Source organism: Lytechinus pictus, chromosome 15, assembly GCF_037042905.1.
Source record: "Lytechinus pictus isolate F3 Inbred chromosome 15, Lp3.0, whole genome shotgun sequence".
In the NCBI taxonomy this organism is placed as follows: Eukaryota; Metazoa; Echinodermata; class Echinoidea; order Temnopleuroida; family Toxopneustidae; genus Lytechinus; species Lytechinus pictus.
The window spans coordinates 23,114,572-23,136,014 of record NC_087259.1 but is presented as its reverse complement, the minus strand read 5'-3'; the positions used below and the strand labels follow the sequence as shown (position 1 = coordinate 23,136,014).

The window sequence follows — 21,443 nt, the reverse complement described above, 5'->3', positions numbered from 1 at the left end:
CTTACTGGATCAATTTATTACATGCATTTGGTTTGTTATATACCATGCATGGTCAGTGAAATGTGATGGAAAAGATGGTTAGTAAATTAATCTTTCTGCTGTTATTCTAAATGTGATATATGAAATTACACATTTTCATTGTGAATTAGTTCACACACTTATTTAGAAAGTTTTTAAACAATGAATGAGTGCCATTGCAAGGATATTCCATTCTAAATCCTGATTTTTCGTTCAAAAACTGAAAATATGCAAATGAGGTAAACCACGTGATCAGCATCATCAGAATTACTGGTATTACTGGTCTTGACCAGTTCAATTTTAAACAATAAATTACTTAGACCAGTTGACTATATCAGAGGAATATATCTGCTTTGATCTTAATCATAATTAAAGGAAATAAGTATTTTCATGATGTTATAATATTAATAATAATAATTACAATATCAATAACAATGATAACAGTAACAAGAATGATCATAATAATCATAATAATAATTATTATGATAATTATAAGAAGAATGATGATAACAATGATAAATGATAACGATAATAACTTTCTCTAAATTGCAAGATTCATTTTCCATAATTCGTCAAATGATCTGACTTGAAATAATATTATTAAAGTCATTATTTATTGGACCAGTAACTGACACCAGTTTGATGAAAAAACAATTTAACTGGTATTACTACTTTGCTTCAACTGGAATGCAATTGTTGGAACTGGTCTCCAGTTGATTTTTACTGGTCCAGTTAAAAATCAACTGGTCCAGTTAACATATACTGAAACCAGTAAAAATCTACTGGAAACCATTTATTGGACCAGTAACATTGACCAGTTTGATGAAAAACAATTTAACTGGTATTACTAATTGCTTCAACTGGAATGCAATTGTTGTAACTGGTCTCCAGTTGATTTTTACTGGTCCAGTTAAAAATCAACTGGCCCAGTAAAATTATACTGGAAACCAGTAAAATTCTACTGGAAACCAGTAAAAATTCTTACTGGTCTTACTGGTTTTTCCTTCTGGGTTCCTTCTAGATCTAGTTCTGATCTTCTTAATATCTTCTTCTTCTTCTCCTCCTCCTCCCTCTTATTTCCTTAATTCTAGTTCTTCTTAATCTTTTTCTTTTCCTCCTCCTCCTCCTTCTTCTCTTATTTCCTTTTAGTTCTTCTAATTTTCATCATCTCTATCCTTCTCATTCTCCTATTTTCTACTCGAATTGTGTTTCTGGATATGAATATCTCTGACGTCCTTGTACTTCGGATCGACCAGAATGACGTCATCCTACGTGCGCGGAGAAAAACAACATTGCGAAGCGGTACCAGTCATTATTACTTTACTTACAATTCACACCCTGTTTTCCCGTCTGAAGCTGTTTTTTTTTTATCTACAAAATGGCTACAAGGACAGCGTTAGTACACACTTCGGCGCGTACCACGACAGCGACAGAAGAAACGAGGTTATCAGTAAGTTAACTATTTTTTCCAACAAACTTCATCATTCATGTCATGATATCATGCCAAACCAACGCTCTTTTCAATTCATGTCATGATTTGCAACGTGTGGGACCGAGGTGAAGATTTGGACGTCAGTGCAGCTGCTGCACAGCTTGCACTGTTGCAGTGCATTGGGTGATTTCAAGTTTGGTGTTCGGTGTTGGTGGTGAGAACGTAAAAAGGCCGCTGAACCGAGCTCCAAGTCCAACACCGAGCTGGCCTGGGTTAAAGGAATGATACATGGATACCAATTGCGTTATCGATACTAGCACACAGGGCCATATTAGCTAATATGCCCAGCCGCCATTAATACCGTTCATCTAAGTAAAAAATCCGGGACGGGCGCAAAACGCACACATATGAACACACGGGTACAGTGCTTCGCGAAGCGAAGCACTGTGTGTGTTCATAATCTTGGCTTGTTCATCACTCTATACTAGCACCTTAATATGCCCAACAATTTTTCAATATTGCTTTATTCCGTATTTTCATGAAGCTTGTCACTCTATACTAGCACCTTAATATGCCAAACAACTTTTATATATTGCTTTATTCCGTATTTTCATGAAATTTGTCACTCTATACTAGCACCTTAATATGCCCAAAAGAATTTTGAATAAAATATGCCTTTCCTACTTTTCTCTTTTCGCTCTATCCCCCCTCAGACATTTCAATCCCCCTGTCCGCTGCTTATATACCCCCAAAAGAAAACCCCTTTTCTCGCCCTCCGGGCCAACACGAATTATGAGAATCTTGGCTTGTTCATCACTCTATACTAGCACCTTAATATGCCCAACAACTTTTCAATATTGCTTTATTCCGTATTTTCATGAAGCTTGTCACTCTACACTAGCACCTTAATATGCCCAAAAGAATTTTGAATAAAATTTGCTTTTCCTACTTTTCTCTTTTCGCTCTATCCCCCCTCAGACATTTCAATCCCCCTGTCCGCTGCTTATATACCCCCCAAAGAAAACCCCTTTTCTCGCCCTCCGGGCCAACACGAATTATTAGAATCTTGGCTTGTTCATCACTCTATACTAGCACCTTAATATGCCCAACAACTCTTCAATATTGCTTTATTCCGTATTTTCATGAAGCTTGTCACTCTATACTAGCACCTTAATATGCCCAAAAGAATTTTGAATAAAATTTGCTTTTCCTACTTTTCTCTTTCGCTCTATCCCCCCTCAGACATTTCAATCCCCCTGTCCGCTGCTTATATACCCCCAAAAGAAAACCCCTTTTCTCGCCCTCCGGGCCAACACGAATTATTAGAATCTTGGCTTGTTCATCACTCTATACTAGCACCTTAATATGCCCAACAACTCTTCAATATTGCTTTATTCCGTATTTTCATGAAGCTTGTCACTCTATACTAGCACCTTAATATGCCCAAAAGAATTTTGAATAAAATTTGCTTTTCCTACTTTTCTCTTTCGCTCTATCCCCCCTCAGACATTTCAATCCCCCTGTCCGCTGCTTATATACCCCCAAAAGAAAACCCCTTTTCTCGCCCTCCGGGCCAACACGAATTATTAGAATCTTGGCTTGTTCATCACTCTATACTAGCACCTTAATATGCCCAACAACTCTTCAATATTGCTTTATTCCGTATTTTCATGAAGCTTGTCACTCTATACTAGCACCTTAATATGCCCAAAAGAATTTTGAATAAAATTTGCTTTTCCTACTTTTCTCTTTCGCTCTATCCCCCCTCAGACATTTCAATCCCCCTGTCCGCTGCTTATATACCCCCAAAAGAAAACCCCTTTTCTCGCCCTCCGGGCCAACACGAATTATTAGAATCTTGGCTTGTTCATCACTCTATACTAGCACCTTAATATGCCCAACAATTTTTCAATATTGCTTTATTCCGTATTTTCATGAAGCTTGTCACTCTATATTAGCACCTTAATATGCCAAACAACTTTTATATATTGCTTTATTCCGTATTTTCATGAAATTTGTCACTCTATACTAGCACCTTAATATGCCCAAAAGAATTTTGAATAAAATATGCCTTTCCTACTTTTCTCTTTTCGCTCTATCCCCCCTCAGACATTTCAATCCCCCTGTCCGCTGCTTATATACCCCCAAAAGAAAACCCCTTTTCTCGCCCTCCGGGCCAACACGAATTATGAGAATCTTGGCTTGTTCATCACTCTATACTAGCACCTTAATATGCCCAACAACTTTTCAATATTGCTTTATTCCGTATTTTCATGAAGCTTGTCACTCTACACTAGCACCTTAATATGCCCAAAAGAATTTTGAATAAAATTTGCTTTTCCTACTTTTCTCTTTCGCTCTATCCCCCCTCAGACATTTCAATCCCCCTGTCCGCTGCTTATATACCCCCAAAAGAAAACCCCTTTTCTCGCCCTCCGGGCCAACACGAATTATTAGAATCTTGGCTTGTTCATCACTCTATACTAGCACCTTAATATGCCCAACAACTCTTCAATATTGCTTTATTCCGTATTTTCATGAAGCTTGTCACTCTATACTAGCACCTTAATATGCCCAAAAGAATTTTGAATAAAATTTGCTTTTCCTACTTTTCTCTTTCGCTCTATCCCCCCTCAGACATTTCAATCCCCCTGTCCGCTGCTTATATACCCCCAAAAGAAAACCCCTTTTCTCGCCCTCCGGGCCAACACGAATTATTAGAATCTTGGCTTGTTCATCACTCTATATACTAGCACCTTAATATGCCCAACAATTTTTCAATATTGCTTTATTCCGTATTTTCATGAAGCTTGTCACTCTATACTAGCACCTTAATATGCCAAACAACTTTTATATATTGCTTTATTCCGTATTTTCATGAAATTTGTCACTCTATACTAGCACCTTAATATGCCCAAAAGAATTTTGAATAAAATATGCCTTTCCTACTTTTCTCTTTTCGCTCTATCCCCCCTCAGACATTTCAATCCCCCTGTCCGCTGCTTATATACCCCCAAAAGAAAACCCCTTTTCTCGCCCTCCGGGCCAACACGAATTATGAGAATCTTGGCTTGTTCATCATTCTATACTAGCACCTTAATATGCCCAACAACTTTTCAATATTGCTTTATTCCGTATTTTCATGAAGCTTGTTACTCTATACTAGCACCTTAATATGCCCAACAACTCTTCAATATTGCTTTATTCCGTATTTTCATGAAATTTGTCACTCTATACTAGCACCTTAATATGCCCAAAAGAATTTTGATTAAAATATGCTTTCCTACTTTTCTATTTTCGCTCTATCCCCCCTCAGACATTTCAATCCCCCTGTCCGCTGCTTATATACCTCCAAAAGAAAACCCCTTTTCTCGCCCTCCGGGCCAACACGAATTATTGGAATCTTGGCTTGTTCATCACTCTATACTAGCACCTTAATATGCCCAACAACTCTTCAATATTGCTTTATTCCGTATTTTCATGAAGCTTGTCACTCTATACTATCACCTTAATATGGCCAACAACTTTTCTATATTGCTTTATTCCGTGTATTTATGAAGTTTGTCACTCTATACTAGCACCTTAATATACCCACAGAATATTAAATTGTGTTCAAAATTTTATATATCGCTTTATTCTGTATTTTGATAAGTTTGTCACTTTATACCAGCACCTTAATATGCCAACATTTCTGTATTGCTTTATTCTGTATATTTTGTATGCAGTCACTCTATACTGCATCAAATTAATACGGACTAAAGCAATAGAGAATTAAGAATCTTGGCTCGATCATCACTTAGTACTTTATGCCCACAAACTTTTCTTTATTCCGTATTTTGGTGTAAAGCTTGTCACTCTTTATTAGCACCTTAATAATTATGCCCCCCCCCCAAAAAAAAAATATATATATATATTATTGCGTTTCAACTTTACTATATCGGTTTTTACGTATTTTGTTGAAGTTTTTTTTACTAACACCCTAATATGCCTCCCATTTTTGTTGCCTTACTTTTCCTTCGCTCTACCCCCCGCCCAGCCAGACATTTCAAACCCAGAACACTGACTTTTCCCGCCCTCCGGTCAATAGTAATTATTAGAATCTCGGTTGATTCGTCCTTATGCTCACCAAGTTTTCTCTATAAGCTTTATCCCGTATTTAGTGAAGTTTGTCACTATACTAGCACCTTAATCAATTTGCCCATCAAAAAAATCAAATTGCGTTTTAACATATGTTTTTCCTTTATTCCGTATTTGTAGCTAATCACCTTTGGAATATACATCTGTACCATTAAAAGTTCGTCTTGCTCTTTCTTGAGGAAAAAAAAAAAAAGCTAACATTGACAAAATCAAATTCAAATTTCAAATTCATTTATTTCACTTCCATCAAACAAAAACAAATTGTATACCATATATAAAACATAAATATTTGTATCCGTTGCAAACAAAATTAATTATACATATGTAGTGAAAAAAAAAAAAAACACTTAGACGATTTGGGCAACACATTGTAGGTTTTAAATATATATACTATTTTTCAATATAAATTAAATTAAGATGGAAATGGAGGGACCCACTAAAAAGCAATGCTTGTACAATGTGGGCCCCTCAAGAAATAGATAACACAACAAATAACAAAATGACACAGTATAAATACAGATAATCAAATGAGAAAAGAATGAATAAATGAGAGGGAAATACTCACAAAATAAATACAAAGTAATAAAAAATATACAGTTTGGTGAAGGACAAAACAACCCGTCCTAAAAATATCTACCCTTCCCACCCCCCCCCAGAAAAACTTGAGAAGAAAAAAAAAAAAGGGAAAAAGGGGGAGAATGCCCTGAGAAGATGGATGGGTGCTGCTGTACGTAGATAGAACACATGCCGTCGTGGACTCAAGCAAACTGGATTCAATGATGTGTATAAGAGGAGAAAAAATATATAAAATAACCTGGAAAGAATATAATGCACGAAAAATGTGAAAAATCCATTTATGATAGGGTGACGATGGAAGAGTAGAAAAGATACGCAAAAATGTTGGACATAATAAAGTGCCCTATATAGAGTTTAACAATTACGGAATAAAGCAATATTGCGAAGGAGGAAAATTAAGAAACAACATAAAAATACAGCATAAAGTGAAAGTTCATGAATAAATAAAATCATGAACAGATGAAAAAAAGAAAAAAAACCACAGAGACACGTAATAAAGCAATATACACCATAAAGAATGAAGACTATAAACAAACGTAACAAATTTATTTATTTATTTAAATATCTTTATACAGGATAACAAGCTCAGATTCACTGTTTTTAAACATGGTCCTGTTAAAATGGAATAACAATATATACAAAAAGATAAAAGTGTAACTTAGGTTCTATACAAATAGTGAATGAATTCGATATCAATAACATTAAAATCAGAATCATCACTAGTAACACAATTGTATAAAAATAACATATTCAATTTTTGAGGAATCAATGAAATGAGAACATTTCTCTCTTGCTTTATTCCATATTTCAAGAAATTTGGGCCTGCATGTATACTAGCAACTTAATATGCCCAACTTTTCTATATTGCTTTATTCCGTGTATTTATGAAGTTTGTCACTCTATACTAGCACCTTAATATACCCACAGAATATTAAATTGTTTTCAAAATTTTCTATATCGCTTTATTCCGTATTTTGATAAGTTTGTCACTGTCTTTTTACCAGCACCTTAATATGCCAACATTTCTGTATTGCTTTATTTTATTTTTTTTATGCAGTCACTCTATACTGCATCAAATTGATACGGACTAAAGCAATAGAGAATTAAGAATCTTGGCTCGATCATCACTTAGTACTTTATGCCCACAAACTTTTCTTTATTACTTTATTCCGTATTTTGGTGAAGCTTAATTGTCACTCTTTATTAGCACCTAAATAATTATGCCCCCCCCCCAAAAAAAAAAAAAAAATATATATATATATATTATTGCGTTTCAACTTTACTATATCGGTTTTTACGTATTTTGTTGAAGTTTTTATACTAACACCCGAATATGCCTCCCATTTTTGTTGCCTTATATACTTTTCCTTCGCTCTACCCCCCCCCCCCGCCCAGCCAGACATTTCAAACCCAGAACACCACTTTTCCCGCCCTCCGGTCAATAGTAATTATTAGAATCTCGGTTGATTCGTCGCTATGCTCACCAAGTTTTCTCTGTAAGCTTTATCCCGTATTTAGTGAAGTTTGTCACTATACTAGCACCTTAATCAATTTGCCCATCAAAAAAATCAAATTGCGTTTTAACATGTGTTTTTCCTTTATTCCGTATATTTGCAGCTAATCACCTTTGAAATATACATCTGTACCATTAAAAGTTCGTCTTGCTCTTTCTTGAGGAAAATAAAAATAAGCTAACATTGACAAAATCCATTTATGATAGGGTGACGATGGAAGAGTAGAAAAGATACGCAAAAATGTTGGACATAATAAAGTGCCCTATATAGAGTTTAACAATTACGGAATAAAGCAATATTGCGAAGGAGGAAAATTGAGAAACAACATAAAAATACAGCATAAAGTGAAAGTTCATGAATAAATAAAATCATGAACAGATGAAAAAAAGAAAAAAAAAAGACACAGAGACACGTAATAAAGCAATATACACCATAAAGAATGAAGACTATAAACAAATATAACAAATTTATTTATTTATTTAAATATCTTTATACAGGATAACAAGCTCAGATTCACTGTTTTTAAACATGGTCCTGTTAAAATGAAATAACAATATATACAAAAAGATAAAAGTGTAACTTAGGTTCTATATACAAATAGTGAATAAATTCGATATCAATAACATTAAAATCAGAATCATCACTAGTAAAACAATTGTATAAAAATAACATATTCAATTTTTGAGGAATCAATTAAATGAGAACATTTCTCTCTTGCTTTATTCCATATTTCAAGAGATTTGGGCCTGTATACTAGCAACTTAATATGCCCACCAACTTTTCTATATTGCTTTATTCCGTATATTTATGAAGTTTGTCACTCTATACTAGCACCTTAATATACCCACAGAAAATTAAATTGTGTTCAAAATTTTCTATATCGCTTTATTCCGTATTTTGATAAGTTTGTCACTTTATACCAGCACCTTAATATGCCAACATTTCTGTATTGCTTTATTCTGTATATTTGTTATGCAGTCACTCTATACTGCATCAAATTGATACGGACTAAAGCAATAGAGAATTAAGAATCTTGGCTCGATCATTCATTAGTACTTTATGCCCACAAACTTTTCTTTATTACTTTATTCCGTGTTTTGGTGAAGCTTAATTGTCACTCTTTATTAGCACCTAAATAATTATGCCCCCCCCAAAAAAAAAATAATAATAATAATAATCTATTATTGCGTTTCAACTTTACTATATCGGTTTTTACGTATTTTGTTGAAGATTTTATACTCTCACCCGAATATGCCTCCCATTTTTGTTGCCTTATATACTTTTCCTTCGCTCTACCCCCCGCCCAGACAGACATTTCAAACCCAGAACACCACTTTTCCCGCCCTCCGGTCAATAGTAATTATTAGAATCTCGGTTGATTCGTCGCTATGCTCACCAAGTTTTCTCTATAAGCTTTATCCCGTATTTAGTGAAGTTTGTCACTATACTAACACCTTAATCAATTTGCCCATCAAAAAAATCAAATTGCGTTTTAACATATGTTTTTCCTTTATTCCGTATTTGTAGCTAATCACCTTTGGAATATACATCTGTATCATTAATAGTCCGTCTTGCTCTTTCTTGCGGAAAATAAAATAAGCTAACATTGACAAAATCCATTTATGATAGGGTGACGATGGAAGAGTAGAAAAGATACGCAAAAATGTTGGACATAATAAAATGCCCTATATAGAATTTAACAATTACGGAATAAAGCAATAACGCGAAGGAGGAAAATTGAGAAACAACATAAAAATACAGCATAAAGTGAAAGTTCATGAATATATAAAATCATGCATAAAAGTTTATGCATTATGTGCGAGATGCGGCAAGACACATCTTGATGTCAGTGGGGCACGATTGACATGGAGGGCGCAACTTTTCGCAGAGGATTAGAGTGAGGATTGTTTGAGAGGATTAGAGTGAAGAAAGAAAGGTTTAATGAGAGAGATGATTGATGAGCTTGCCGGGCGAAAAAAAAATGAGGAAATTTGTTGACTTGGAATATTTTGGCGGAAGGAGTGAAGGAGGTTAAAATTCAATATAACGGGGCATTTATATATAACCAAAAAGGATAACGCAAAAGTGAGTATATGAAATTATTTACAATTTCTTGTGCATACTTTTTTTTTCAATTTTGCCGTGCCTACCAAAATGCCACATTTATTTGAAAATATCCGAGAAGATCGTATATTGGCGGACCGATAGCGACATGATGTTTGCTGTAGAGGGGATAACTTGGGAGTTTAGAATGAAAAAAAGGAAGCTATATATATGTTAAAATAAAGTTTTAGGCCTACACGCCGACTACGAACATCAAGTGCAAACTAGTTGCGTGAGCTTTTTGTTCCATGTTTAGGCCCCCTGTTGCCTAAACAGAGAAAAGTTCCGGGTGTTATTTCAGGTGACTCAATATACTCAATAGTAAACGCACATCGTGTTAAAATACATAGCGATAATATAAACGAAGTGAAAAAAATAACAAAATCCTGTTTGGAATTATTGGTACCATTATCTATAGCCCCTGGATCCTTAAATATATATATTTTCTAATTAATTAAATCACGGATCGTTGATTCCCTGGCCTGCTAACTGCCGCCGGGGAAACCTCCGTACGACTTGAGCGCTAAACCAGTTTCGGCTGTCAGCTCATCTCATGTGGCGTGCTGACTACGATGCTGGACTGCAGATCAAAAGGTTCGAGTTCGATTCCCATCAAGGACAGAAAAAATAAGGTTAGTAAAACAGTGTTATGTAATATGATATGAAATGAAATGTACAGTATGATGAATAAATTGGATGGAATGAATGAATGAGGAATAAATCCACCCACCATGTATCACACAAAAAGAAAACGAAAATACGATGCACATAGTATTTTATTGAAAACCCGCCGATTTCATATATTTTAGTGCCCCTTCACCCCCCCCCCCCCCCAATCCCTAATCCCCGCCCCTCTCTCGCACAGCTGAAATACCCATTAACACGCCACTTCACTGAACGCCGATATCCCGCTGACTGAGCTTTGTTATTGTGCGGTCATGTGTGACACCGGTCGCACATGCTCTTACGCACGTCTAGCGATAAGAATTTTCACTGGGCTGAGCAGTTTTAATGGCGCTTGGGCACAATAGCGAATTTGGCCGCACACAGGCACATGACGTCACGCCTCTCCTCTGCGCTGCGCTGCTAAATCGTCTCAACCGTTGACGATAAAATATTATCAATATCAGAGAGAAATGCATTTCTCATCGACATCGTACAGAATACAAATGCTTTGATTAATGCAAGAATTCGATATCTGGAGTAAACATTATTCTTCATCAAAATATATCATTATAAAGCTCAAATGATTTGTATTCATCAGTAGTATAGTAGAGGCGCCAGTCCAAAAATTGGGATTGTTCCAGAAAACAACCATATCGTGAATGCTGACTCTGGAGCCATAAAGTATACAGTACCTGAATTTCACTGAGCACGACTACGCCTCGTTGATTTTCAATAGATTTATTTCGTTCAATGCGAGCTCACTCGGCTAGCTCTCTCATGGACAAGACTCTCGCACGTGGGACAATTTCTCCGTTGACACGACGTTGCATGATAACTCTCGCATCATCACACCCCCAAATCATAATGGATCATCCTAGATGATATGATATCATACACAGTCGTCACACACAATAATTTTCAGCGTACTATTACTTTATCTTCCTTTTTGACTCCAGCGCGTGTTATCGCGTTGCCAAAACCCATTGACGGAGCCAAAAAGGAGGATAAAACCTAGAATCTTAATCTTATCGTTCTTTTTGGCTCCGTCTATGGGTTTTGGCAACGCGATAACACGCGCTGGAGTCAAAAAGGAAGATAAATAATAAGCTTGTTGAAATTGTATTGGATGGATAGCTAACTGTCTAAAAGTGGCAGAGTGGTTTTGAAGAGAAGGGAAAAGAGGGGTTGATGAAATATACAGGTTAATTACCGTGCGTATCGTTAAAAAAGTGGAGTCAAAAAGGAGGATAAAGATATAGACAGTTTGAATTGATTTATTTAGTGGATAGCCTACTGTCTAAAAGTGGCAGAGTGGTTTTGAAGAGAAGGGAAAAGAGGGGTTGATGGAATATACAGGTTAATTACCGTGCGTATCGTTAAAAAAGTGGAGTCAAAAAGGAGGATAAAGATATAGACAGTTTGAATTGATTTATTTAGTGGATAGCCTACTGTCTAAAAGTGGCAGAGTGGTTTTGAAGAGAAGGGAAAAGAGTGGTTGATGGAATATACAGGTTAATTACCGTGCGTATCGTTAAAAAAGTGGAGTCAAAAAGGAAGATAAAGATATAGACAGTTTGAATTGATTTATTTAGTGGATAGCCTACTGTCTAAAAGTGGCAGAGTGGTTTTGAAGAGAAGGGAAAAGAGGGGTTGATGGAATATACAGGTTAATTATCGTGCGTATATCGTTAAAAAAGTGGAGTCAAAAAGGAGGATAAAGATATAGACAGTTTGAATTGATTTATTTAGTGGATAGCCTACTGTCTAAAAGTGGCAGAGTGGTTTTGAAGAGAAGGGAAAAGAGGGGTTGATGAAATATACAGGTTAATTACCGTGCGTATCGTTAAAAAAGTGGAGTCAAAAAGGAGGATAAAGATATAGACAGTTTGAATTGATTTATTTAGTGGATAGCCTACTGTCTAAAAGTGGCAGAGTGGTTTTGAAGAGAAGGGAAAAGAGGGGTTGATGGAATATACAGGTTAATTACCGTGCGTATCGTTAAAAAAGTGGAGTCAAAAAGGAGGATAAAGATATAGACAGTTTGAATTGATTTATTTAGTGGATAGCCTACTGTCTAAAAGTGGCAGAGTGGTTTTGAAGAGAAGGGAAAAGAGTGGTTGATGGAATATACAGGTTAATTACCGTGCGTATCGTTAAAAAAGTGGAGTCAAAAAGGAAGATAAAGATATAGACAGTTTGAATTGATTTATTTAGTGGATAGCCTACTGTCTAAAAGTGGCAGAGTGGTTTTGAAGAGAAGGGAAAAGAGGGGTTGATGGAATATACAGGTTAATTATCGTGCGTATATCGTTAAAAAAGTGGAGTCAAAAAGGAGGATAAAGATATAGACAGTTTGAATTGATTTATTTAGTGGATAGCCTACTGTCTAAAAGTGGCAGAGTGGTTTTGAAGAGAAGGGAAAAGAGGGGTTGATGGAATATACAGGTTAATTACCGTGCGTATCGTTAAAAAAGTGGAGTCAAAAAGGAAGATAAAGATATAGACAGTTTGAATTGATTTATTTAGTGGATAGCCTACTGTCTAAAAGTGGCAGAGTGGTTTTGAAGAGAAGGGAAAAGAGGGGTTGATGGAATATACAGGTTAATTATCGTGCGTATATCGTTAAAAAAGTGGAGTCAAAAAGGAAGATAAAGATATAGACAGTTTGAATTGATTTATTTAGTGGATAGCCTACTGTCTAAAAGTGGCAGAGTGGTTTTGAAGAGAAGGGAAAAGAGGGGTTGATGGAATATACAGGTTAATTACCGTGCGTATATCGTTAAAAAGTGGAGTCAAAAAGGAAGATAAATATATAGACAGTTGATACTGTGACTTATTTTGTGGATAGTAAAAAGTTGCAGAGTGAAGAGGAGACAAACGATGTGTTACTTAAATGACAGTGAAATTTCTTTGAAAACAGTGGAGTAAAAAATGTAAACCTGCATGGCTGAATTATCGCTGACTAAATAAAATGTAAGATTGATATATGACAGGGTTATTTTATAATTAGATTTTTTTTCCTTTGTAACATTTAAGAGAGATTAACAAAATTTGTGACACTGACTAAATAAATTGGCCGATCATTTTATTCAGATTTCGTCAGTTAAGTCAGTCAGTCATGAGAGGCCTTTATAGATTCCCACTTGGCTGACAAAATAAGACAGAACTTTGAATTGGGAAGATCATCAATCTGATTGTCGACCACTGACTAAATAAATTTAGGACGATTTTGATTCTATCAACTTTCAGAAGACAGATGCAAATTCGGCTTTCTGTCAATCAACAGGTGTGAGAAATTAACAAGCACGTGGCACGCGCGCTGGGTACGCGTACATAACGAGCCATGAAATTTACATGTCTATTGAATTAGGCAATCCTGCACGCTTGTAATATGTAGATATCATTTTTGGGAAAGTAATTAGTTTGTGAAAGCTGTGTATCGAGCTGCAGGGATTATTGATATTCATTTAGTTTGTTGAATGTTGGAGTTCAAGAATGATTTGACAAAGTGTGAGGCATTTTCCTCTTATAGGCCTACACGAATTTTATTTTTAGTCAGTTATCCCATCAATGATAACAACGTTCTAGAAAAAGAAAGAGCAGAATTAAACAAACCAGTTTCCAATAGTTTTTCTTTATTTAGTCCAAGCCAACACTCGAAAAGCGAAAAAGCAAATGAGAGAGATTTGAGGGAGATCGAGGATAATAAGAAAGTATAGCCACGTGCGCACGCGCTGGAAGATTTTGATCGTGAGCCAACTCGAGCGCGGATGGAACTTCAGACCCAGTGTCGAGACTAAGCTTATGTAAGAAATTTTGTCCCCCAGATCTTTTTTGTCTCCGGAGTCAGAAAGCACGATAATGCCAAACAAGGATATCCTCATAGTCATAAACCAAGACAAATCATGTCTTGATAAATTGAGATTGTCCTTGTTTATGGGGAGAGCTTTTCTTCTCTTATCCCTGCGGGACATGAACGGCAATTACGGGGGTTGAGAGTGCTAAAAATAGATTCAGTGACCACAATTCCCTCCAGTGCCAGTTCACCGTTTATTTTTCACGACTTGCCATCTTCCAATAATCTTGTTACTGTATGAAACCTGATATGTTTACATTGACTATCGCACTTGATTGATGTCGGCACTTGACAGGTGAATGAATTTTCCCAGATTTCTTGTGTGGATAAATCTTTGAAAACTGAGACAGTCCCTGTAAACTGGGACGATCCCAATTTGCTGGCCGGCGCCTCTACTGTTCATCTTAACTGTAAAAGCTAATTTTACGGGGATGTTTCAACTTTCATTGTGTTCGTGGCCTGTTCACGACCTTGAGATTGCCAACACCGAACTTGAAATCACGTTTTTTCCAATCCCTGGGGGTTGGTGTTGGTGGATGGGGAAATTGCACGTAAGATCGTCAACACCAGCCGCAGTGCTGGGTTCAGCAGACGACATAATTCAACACCAGCCTTCAACGCACAGCAACGCAAACTGCCGGAAATACGTCATATTTTCCGAGGTCAATCCCAACACTAGCCCAAAAGCTTCAGTCTCTGTATTTTGGTTCCGCTGAACTGCATTGGCTCCACTCACCATGAGAGTAAAATGTCAGAAATTGTTAAATAAATCCCCAGAAACAATGGTTATTCCTGTCTATCCCAACACCAGCCTGATTTCAAGTACAGTGTTGTGGCTGGTGTTGGTGTTGTCACAACACCAACACTGACACAGAGTAAGATATTTACACTTCCAGTGCAACGTGCAGCAGGGGCCAGTGACGTAGGTTCACCTTAAAGGGGGAACCCATTCAACCCAGCCTTGGTCCTAAATGTTGTGTTGGAAAGGAGAAAAATAATGAAAACCGAAATTAGGAGTTCGTTGACTGTGATGAGTGTCAGTCAGTGAGTCAGGTGACCAGATTTCACAAAAATTATGAAATAGATTCTAGCTAGCTAGGCCTAACGTAACGTTAGTCAACGATTATGGGACAATCGACAAGCACACTGCACGAGAGGATCGACTGAACCAGGTCTTAATAAAAAAAATCAAGGAGTAAATTCACAATCCAATAACACAATCAATTATGAGAGTATGAGTATGAGTATGTCGAAATGCACGCACCCACATCGACATGTAAACATAAAATAAAAAGGGGTCTATCCTAAACTTCACGAGTGTAAAGCTTATCTGAAAAGTTCCACATTAATTGGCGCGATTAAAAGGTTTATTCAGCTTTGCAGCGCATTTAAATAAGTGCGAACTGCGCGGCAGCAGAAATATACGTCAGTGCGGGGCCAGCTTGCCCTAGCCGCCCCTGATCCCGACGATCGCGCTAGATCTAGCTCTATGCATGCAGCGCACTCGATCTATATCTAGCGCTATATAGCGAGCGTAGCGTAGCAGCATTCACCTTACCCATCCACGGAAATGTGTACCCATCGCTATTCACCGTGCTTGATAATACGCTGCTCCTCAATGCATTACTTTTCACATAAACGTGAGCAGCAGCGAACACGTGTTATTGTCAAAGTTGTGACCGCCGTAATAGAGCGACCGCCGTAATTGAGGGCTTACTTCATTTCACGAAGTCACAGAAAACTTCCATTCCTTCATTTGGAGATCGTTGCACGGATCGCTGCGGAAGTGATATTGAATTATCGATCGATTTTCATTATTTTTTATTGTCAATTTGAGGAGCTTGCGTTTGCAGCACATGTGTACCAGCGTATAATACGCAATGATCACTGTGTTATTGCGCAATGCTTTCGAGACCGGATCGTGGTACAAAAACTTGATTCTCCAGAAAAAATGTGGATTAAATCTGTGATTTTGGAAGTGAATTTATTCTAGCTTAGTGAAAATATGTTTTCCCGAACTGAGCCTGTATTATATAGATCTAGATCTAGTGTGAGGATATTACTAACTCGTGTCAAGGTGAACACATTTGATTGAGAGTGTTATGTGCCGCAATCGATTGTTTTTTTTTTTTTTTAGGGAGCAAAGGCTGAATTACGGTCCCTTTTTCATGTCGACATTGTCGATGTCGGGATTAATTTTTAAGCGACATGTCGACATGGATTTTTGTTCCCGACAACAGCACAAGTTAGAACGAGACATCACACACATTACATTTTATATCACATTAGCCAAAATCAACAAAGAAACCTATACAATGTTACAATTTTAAACAATAATTGGTGCGATCGCAAAACACAAGCCAAGTATGTGTGATATTCCAACCTTAAAAGTGGACATTCTAAGCATTTTTGTATGAACAGGATGAGTATCTTACTAAACAAAACATGTACTGATGCGAGCACGAAGCGTGAGCCATGAAATTGTGATTTTCTCACTTGAAAACTGGATATTCTAAGCAGTGTATGTAACCAGGAACAGAATGAGTACCTCAGTTGATAAACAATATTTAATGCAAGCGCAAAACACAAGCCAAATATGTCTGATATTCCAACCTAAAAACTGGACAATCTATGTATTTTTTGTAACCATGAACAGGATGAATACCTAAGTTATACTAATCAATGATTGAGGCGAGCGCGAAGCGCGAGCCAAAAAGTTTGTGATTTTCTTACCGAAAATGTATTATGTTTTACTTCAAAAAGGGTATTTAATTTTGAAACTAGAAATTTGACGTGTCCAAAGGACACAGATGCCCCCGCTTAACGCGATCGGAAATTCATTCAATATGATTGAACCAACTCGCAATTGAATTTGCATACCATTATGACGACACAGTAACAAATTTGTATCTAAAAATAAATCAAGAATGGGGAAGCCTACCGAATCAAAAGGTGACAGAAAGTTGAAGGAACTTTAACATATATGTAAACAACAGCAGGATATTGAACTGCTACAACTTTATTTCAAGTAATCTTATTAAAATCAGAGGCATTTAAAAAACTTTTCATTGAAAATTCAAATTATTAATATCAGCATGTATCAACTAAATAAATGATGTGGGATTGAAAATGACTAAGGAGCTCATTTCATTTGTTAAAGTCATTCCTAGCTCTATGAACAACTATGAACAAAGAGGTGACTTAGAGTTGCTCTTAAATTCCCAATTGCATGCTGTATAAAAGGCATCACCTCATTGGTCAAATTGTGATAAGAGGGCGCGCGCTTCTGCGTTCTATTCAATAAGATTGCATGTATGTACGTGTCAGTATTTGAAGGGATACGAAAGTGGCCAAAAGTAGTAGTTTTGAGCTTGGCCTAGCTCAAGTAATATTCACAAATCTCTGTACATCGTTGGCAACCCAAGAACTGAATGTAGAGATACGGGCAGGCCTTGCTGTCGAAAAATATTTAATAGTAACGGTCGTCCACGATCGCTTAAAGGCCTGAGGTGGGTGGCGATAGGCTTGGAAAAAGCCTGAATTGCATTTTTTAGATCTGACTTTTGCAAGGTATACATTAGACAGCTGGTAGCCGTCTGTTTCGAGCTGTTCTTTAACATTTTATATTTAGCTCATCCGGCCCGGATGAGCTAATGCTGTGGCGTCTGTCTTCTGTCGTCCGTCCACAATTTCAAAATGCTTCTTCTTTGCCATTTCAAGTCCGATTTCAATTGTGTTTGCTTTATATGATAGCACTAGGTGGGGGATTCAAAACTTCTACACAGAATTTTGAAACTCATTAAATATGCTAATTTATGCACATTTTTCAAAATTCACAGAAAATGCTTCTTTATTTATTGACCGATTTTGAATTTTTGCTTCCATCTGGTAGAGCTTTATGAGGTTCACCAAACTTCTACACAGAATTTTGAAATTTTGACTAGAACAATTTTTATGCTAATTTGTGCTGAATTAATTTATGCATATTTTCAAAAATTCACATAAAATGCTTCTTCTTCTTTATTTGTTGACCGATTTTGATTTTTTTTCTTCCATCTGGTAGAGCTTCATGAGGTTCACCGAACTTCTACACAGAATTTTGAAATTTGGAGTAGAAATTTATTTATGCTAATTTATGCAAAATTCATAAATCACAGAAAATGCCTCTTCTTTATTTGTTGACTGAATTTCAAAATGCTTCTTCTTCATCATTTCAAGTCTGATTTCAATTCTGTTTGCTTTATATGATAGCATTAGGTGGGGGATTCAAAACTTCTACACAGAATTTTGAAACTCATAAAATATGCTAATTTATGCAGATTTTTAAAAATTAAAGATAAAATGCTTCTTTAATTGATTTTTTTTCTTCCATCTGGTAGAACTTCATGAGGTTCACCAAACTTCTACACAGAGTTTAGAAATTTTGACTAGAAAATTATTTATGCTTAATTTATATGAAATTTATTCATAGATCACAAAACATGCTTCTATGTCATTTCTTCATCAATTTCAATTCTATATTCTCAATTTATGTCACCAATGTAATTCACTACAGTGTCAACTGAGCCGAAATTAAAATTGTGTTAAATTTCGTTGTGAGATGCCGGATGAGCTCCATATCATTGATGTGCTAGTTTTAAATTTCTCCTCATACACAAACGGCTCGCGATAGTGCAGCCGCCATTAGGGGTTAACAATGCAAATTCCCCCCCGACGAGGCTCATCAATTTTTCTCTTTATTTCCTAGAAATACACTGTATATAAAAAGAACTGGAACAAAATAAAGATTATTATTCAGTTTTGGCCTGAAATGCACCAATACGGGAAAAAATAAACTTAAAAAAAAAAAAAAACAGTGACCTACTTCGGCTGTTGCGCAACTCCCACTTCCCTGGTTTATCCGAACTTAATACATAATTGATAAACATATGGCCATGGAGTCCATGTACAGATCGAGTTAGGACTTCGGTCTCTGTAGTGGAGCCAACAGAGTTCAGAGGAACAACCAACATAACAGAGACTGAAGCTTTTGGTCTAGGTATACATGTACCTTGATACTTCAGATTGTCACAGAGCAAGTGCCGAGTTAACTGGTCGTTTTCTGATTTATTCCGTACAGCCATCGGTGACACTCAAACTACGCAAACCAAAGTCAGACAAGAAGGTTAACTGGAAAACGGGTGTGGTGGACAATGAACACATGGGCAGGAAGAAATCAAAATGTAAGAATATCTCATACTCTTATTATATTTATTGTAAGAACTATGTCATTTCCAGGTATCAGTTTTTATGTATTTTATGTATGTCCATTTACTATTGAATGACTTTATTTTCTTCTTAGATATGCGATAAGAAAGGTGTACTGGTATACTAAGTAAGACATGAGTTCCATTTTCTCTCTTGAGTTGCTGTGAATCGCAGATCCCCTCCCTTTCTAAATCTGGGGCCCGTAACACAAAGCGTAGCAATCATCGTAAAAACAACGATTGATTGCTTTGACTACATTGTACAATTAATTGTGAAATCAAGCGTACGATTAATCGCTTACCTTTGTAATACGGGACCCTGGCCAGCTATTGTCCACAGATGTATCAATATATATAGTTTTATACACTTTTTTTGTAATAGAAACAGAGAGAATGAGAGAGAGATTGAATCACCCAGTGTGGCAAGGATAGCATCAATTAAGATGATAATGATAAGTATAACACATATCATGTGATAAAAATTTGCTTCCGAAGGACTACCACAGATATTACCCCAGTTCTAGCCCTGCTGCCTTTTTACAGCATGCAATCATTTCAAGGAGTGAATCCATATTTACCTCACCTGGTGGGTGTTTCATAAAGCTGTTCGTAAGTTAAGAGCGACTTTAAGAACGACTGGTGATCCTTTCTTACGCGCTACACCATCGGTAATGAATATACCATTTACCATATAAAGAAAGGATCACCAGTCGTTCTTAAAGTCGCTCATAACTTACGAACAGCTTTATGAAACACTCACCTGGTGGGTGTTTCATAAAAGCTGTTCGTAAGTTAAGAATGACTGGTGAACCTTTCCTATGCGCAAAATAATCACTAATGAAGATTTAATGGTGAATATCATTTACCACAAGAAAGGATCACCAGTCATCCTTAAAGTCGTTCTTAACTTACGAACAGCTTTATGAAACGGCCCCCTGGATTGTGTTCCTCGCTTGAGGAAATAGGAAATTAATGTCATGACTGGGATTTGAACCCATGACCCTCTGAAAGAAAGGGGGGAGTGGTGCATCATACTTTCATTTCAAATCTTATGATTGATTTCAGGTTGCTGTATATACAACAAACCTCGGATGTTTGGAGAAAGTTCTTCAAGCAGCGAAGGAGAATCGGACGACGACTGCAAGTTGTGCCGCAAACAGCAGAAGAAAAACTACAGTAAACACACAGACGAATGCAACTGTGATGGTGGTCCTCAGCAAGGGATAGGGGATGATTAGAGTGTGTACATAATTTCTTGAAATCTCTGTTGAACTTGCACTGTAGCAACCATTAACACTGTAACTGCCATTAACACAAGACTACCAGAATCATCTCTGTTTCATTTCATGCTATATGATTCGCCTGTATGTTGTCATGCGTAAGTTCTAGTGGCGATTGTGAGATAAGAATGGCAAGCGTGATTTGGTAGCACTGATGAAAGGCATATTTTCTTCAAAAAGACAGAGAGATCTAGAGAGATATGAATGAAATGCTAATACTGAGTTTAATGCTATGTATTATGTACAGTGTATGCACATCATGTATTTGGAAGAATACAGTGCCTTGTGGGGCTTTGTGTAATGTGTTTTCATAAGTGATATGTACAGTACATATATCCCTGTGAAGATTACATGAAATTATGAAATGTTTTTATGCAGCGAAGGTATTTATCCAACCTCCTGTGTGAACTTGGCTTCTCACAGTCACAATGCAGTGATGGAATGCTGTACAGTTTATATTCACTTAGTCTACCAGCAGTAATTTTTGTCTAAATCCTTGAATATTATGATTCATCCAGTAATATTATTTGTCACTTATGAATCTTTTACCTGAAATAGCGAAAATTACAAGGTAGAAACTCAAAATTATCTGTGACTGTGACGTTTCACCAGTCA

The 21,443-nt window shown here is 36.5% G+C and overlaps 1 protein-coding gene across 1 annotated transcript; it reads left to right on the top strand.

Annotated features, from left to right (window-relative positions):
- Nucleotides 1-1,396: 1,396 nt before the first annotated feature.
- Nucleotides 1,397-20,786, top strand: LOC129277924 (E3 ubiquitin-protein ligase PPP1R11-like). Its single transcript, XM_064110039.1, has 4 exons — nt 1,397-1,468; nt 15,114-15,224; nt 19,422-19,524; nt 20,614-20,786. The coding sequence occupies exons 1-4, from the start codon at nt 1,397-1,399 to the stop codon at nt 20,784-20,786; spliced, it is 459 nt and encodes a 152-aa protein (XP_063966109.1).
- Nucleotides 20,787-21,443: the final 657 nt, after the last annotated feature.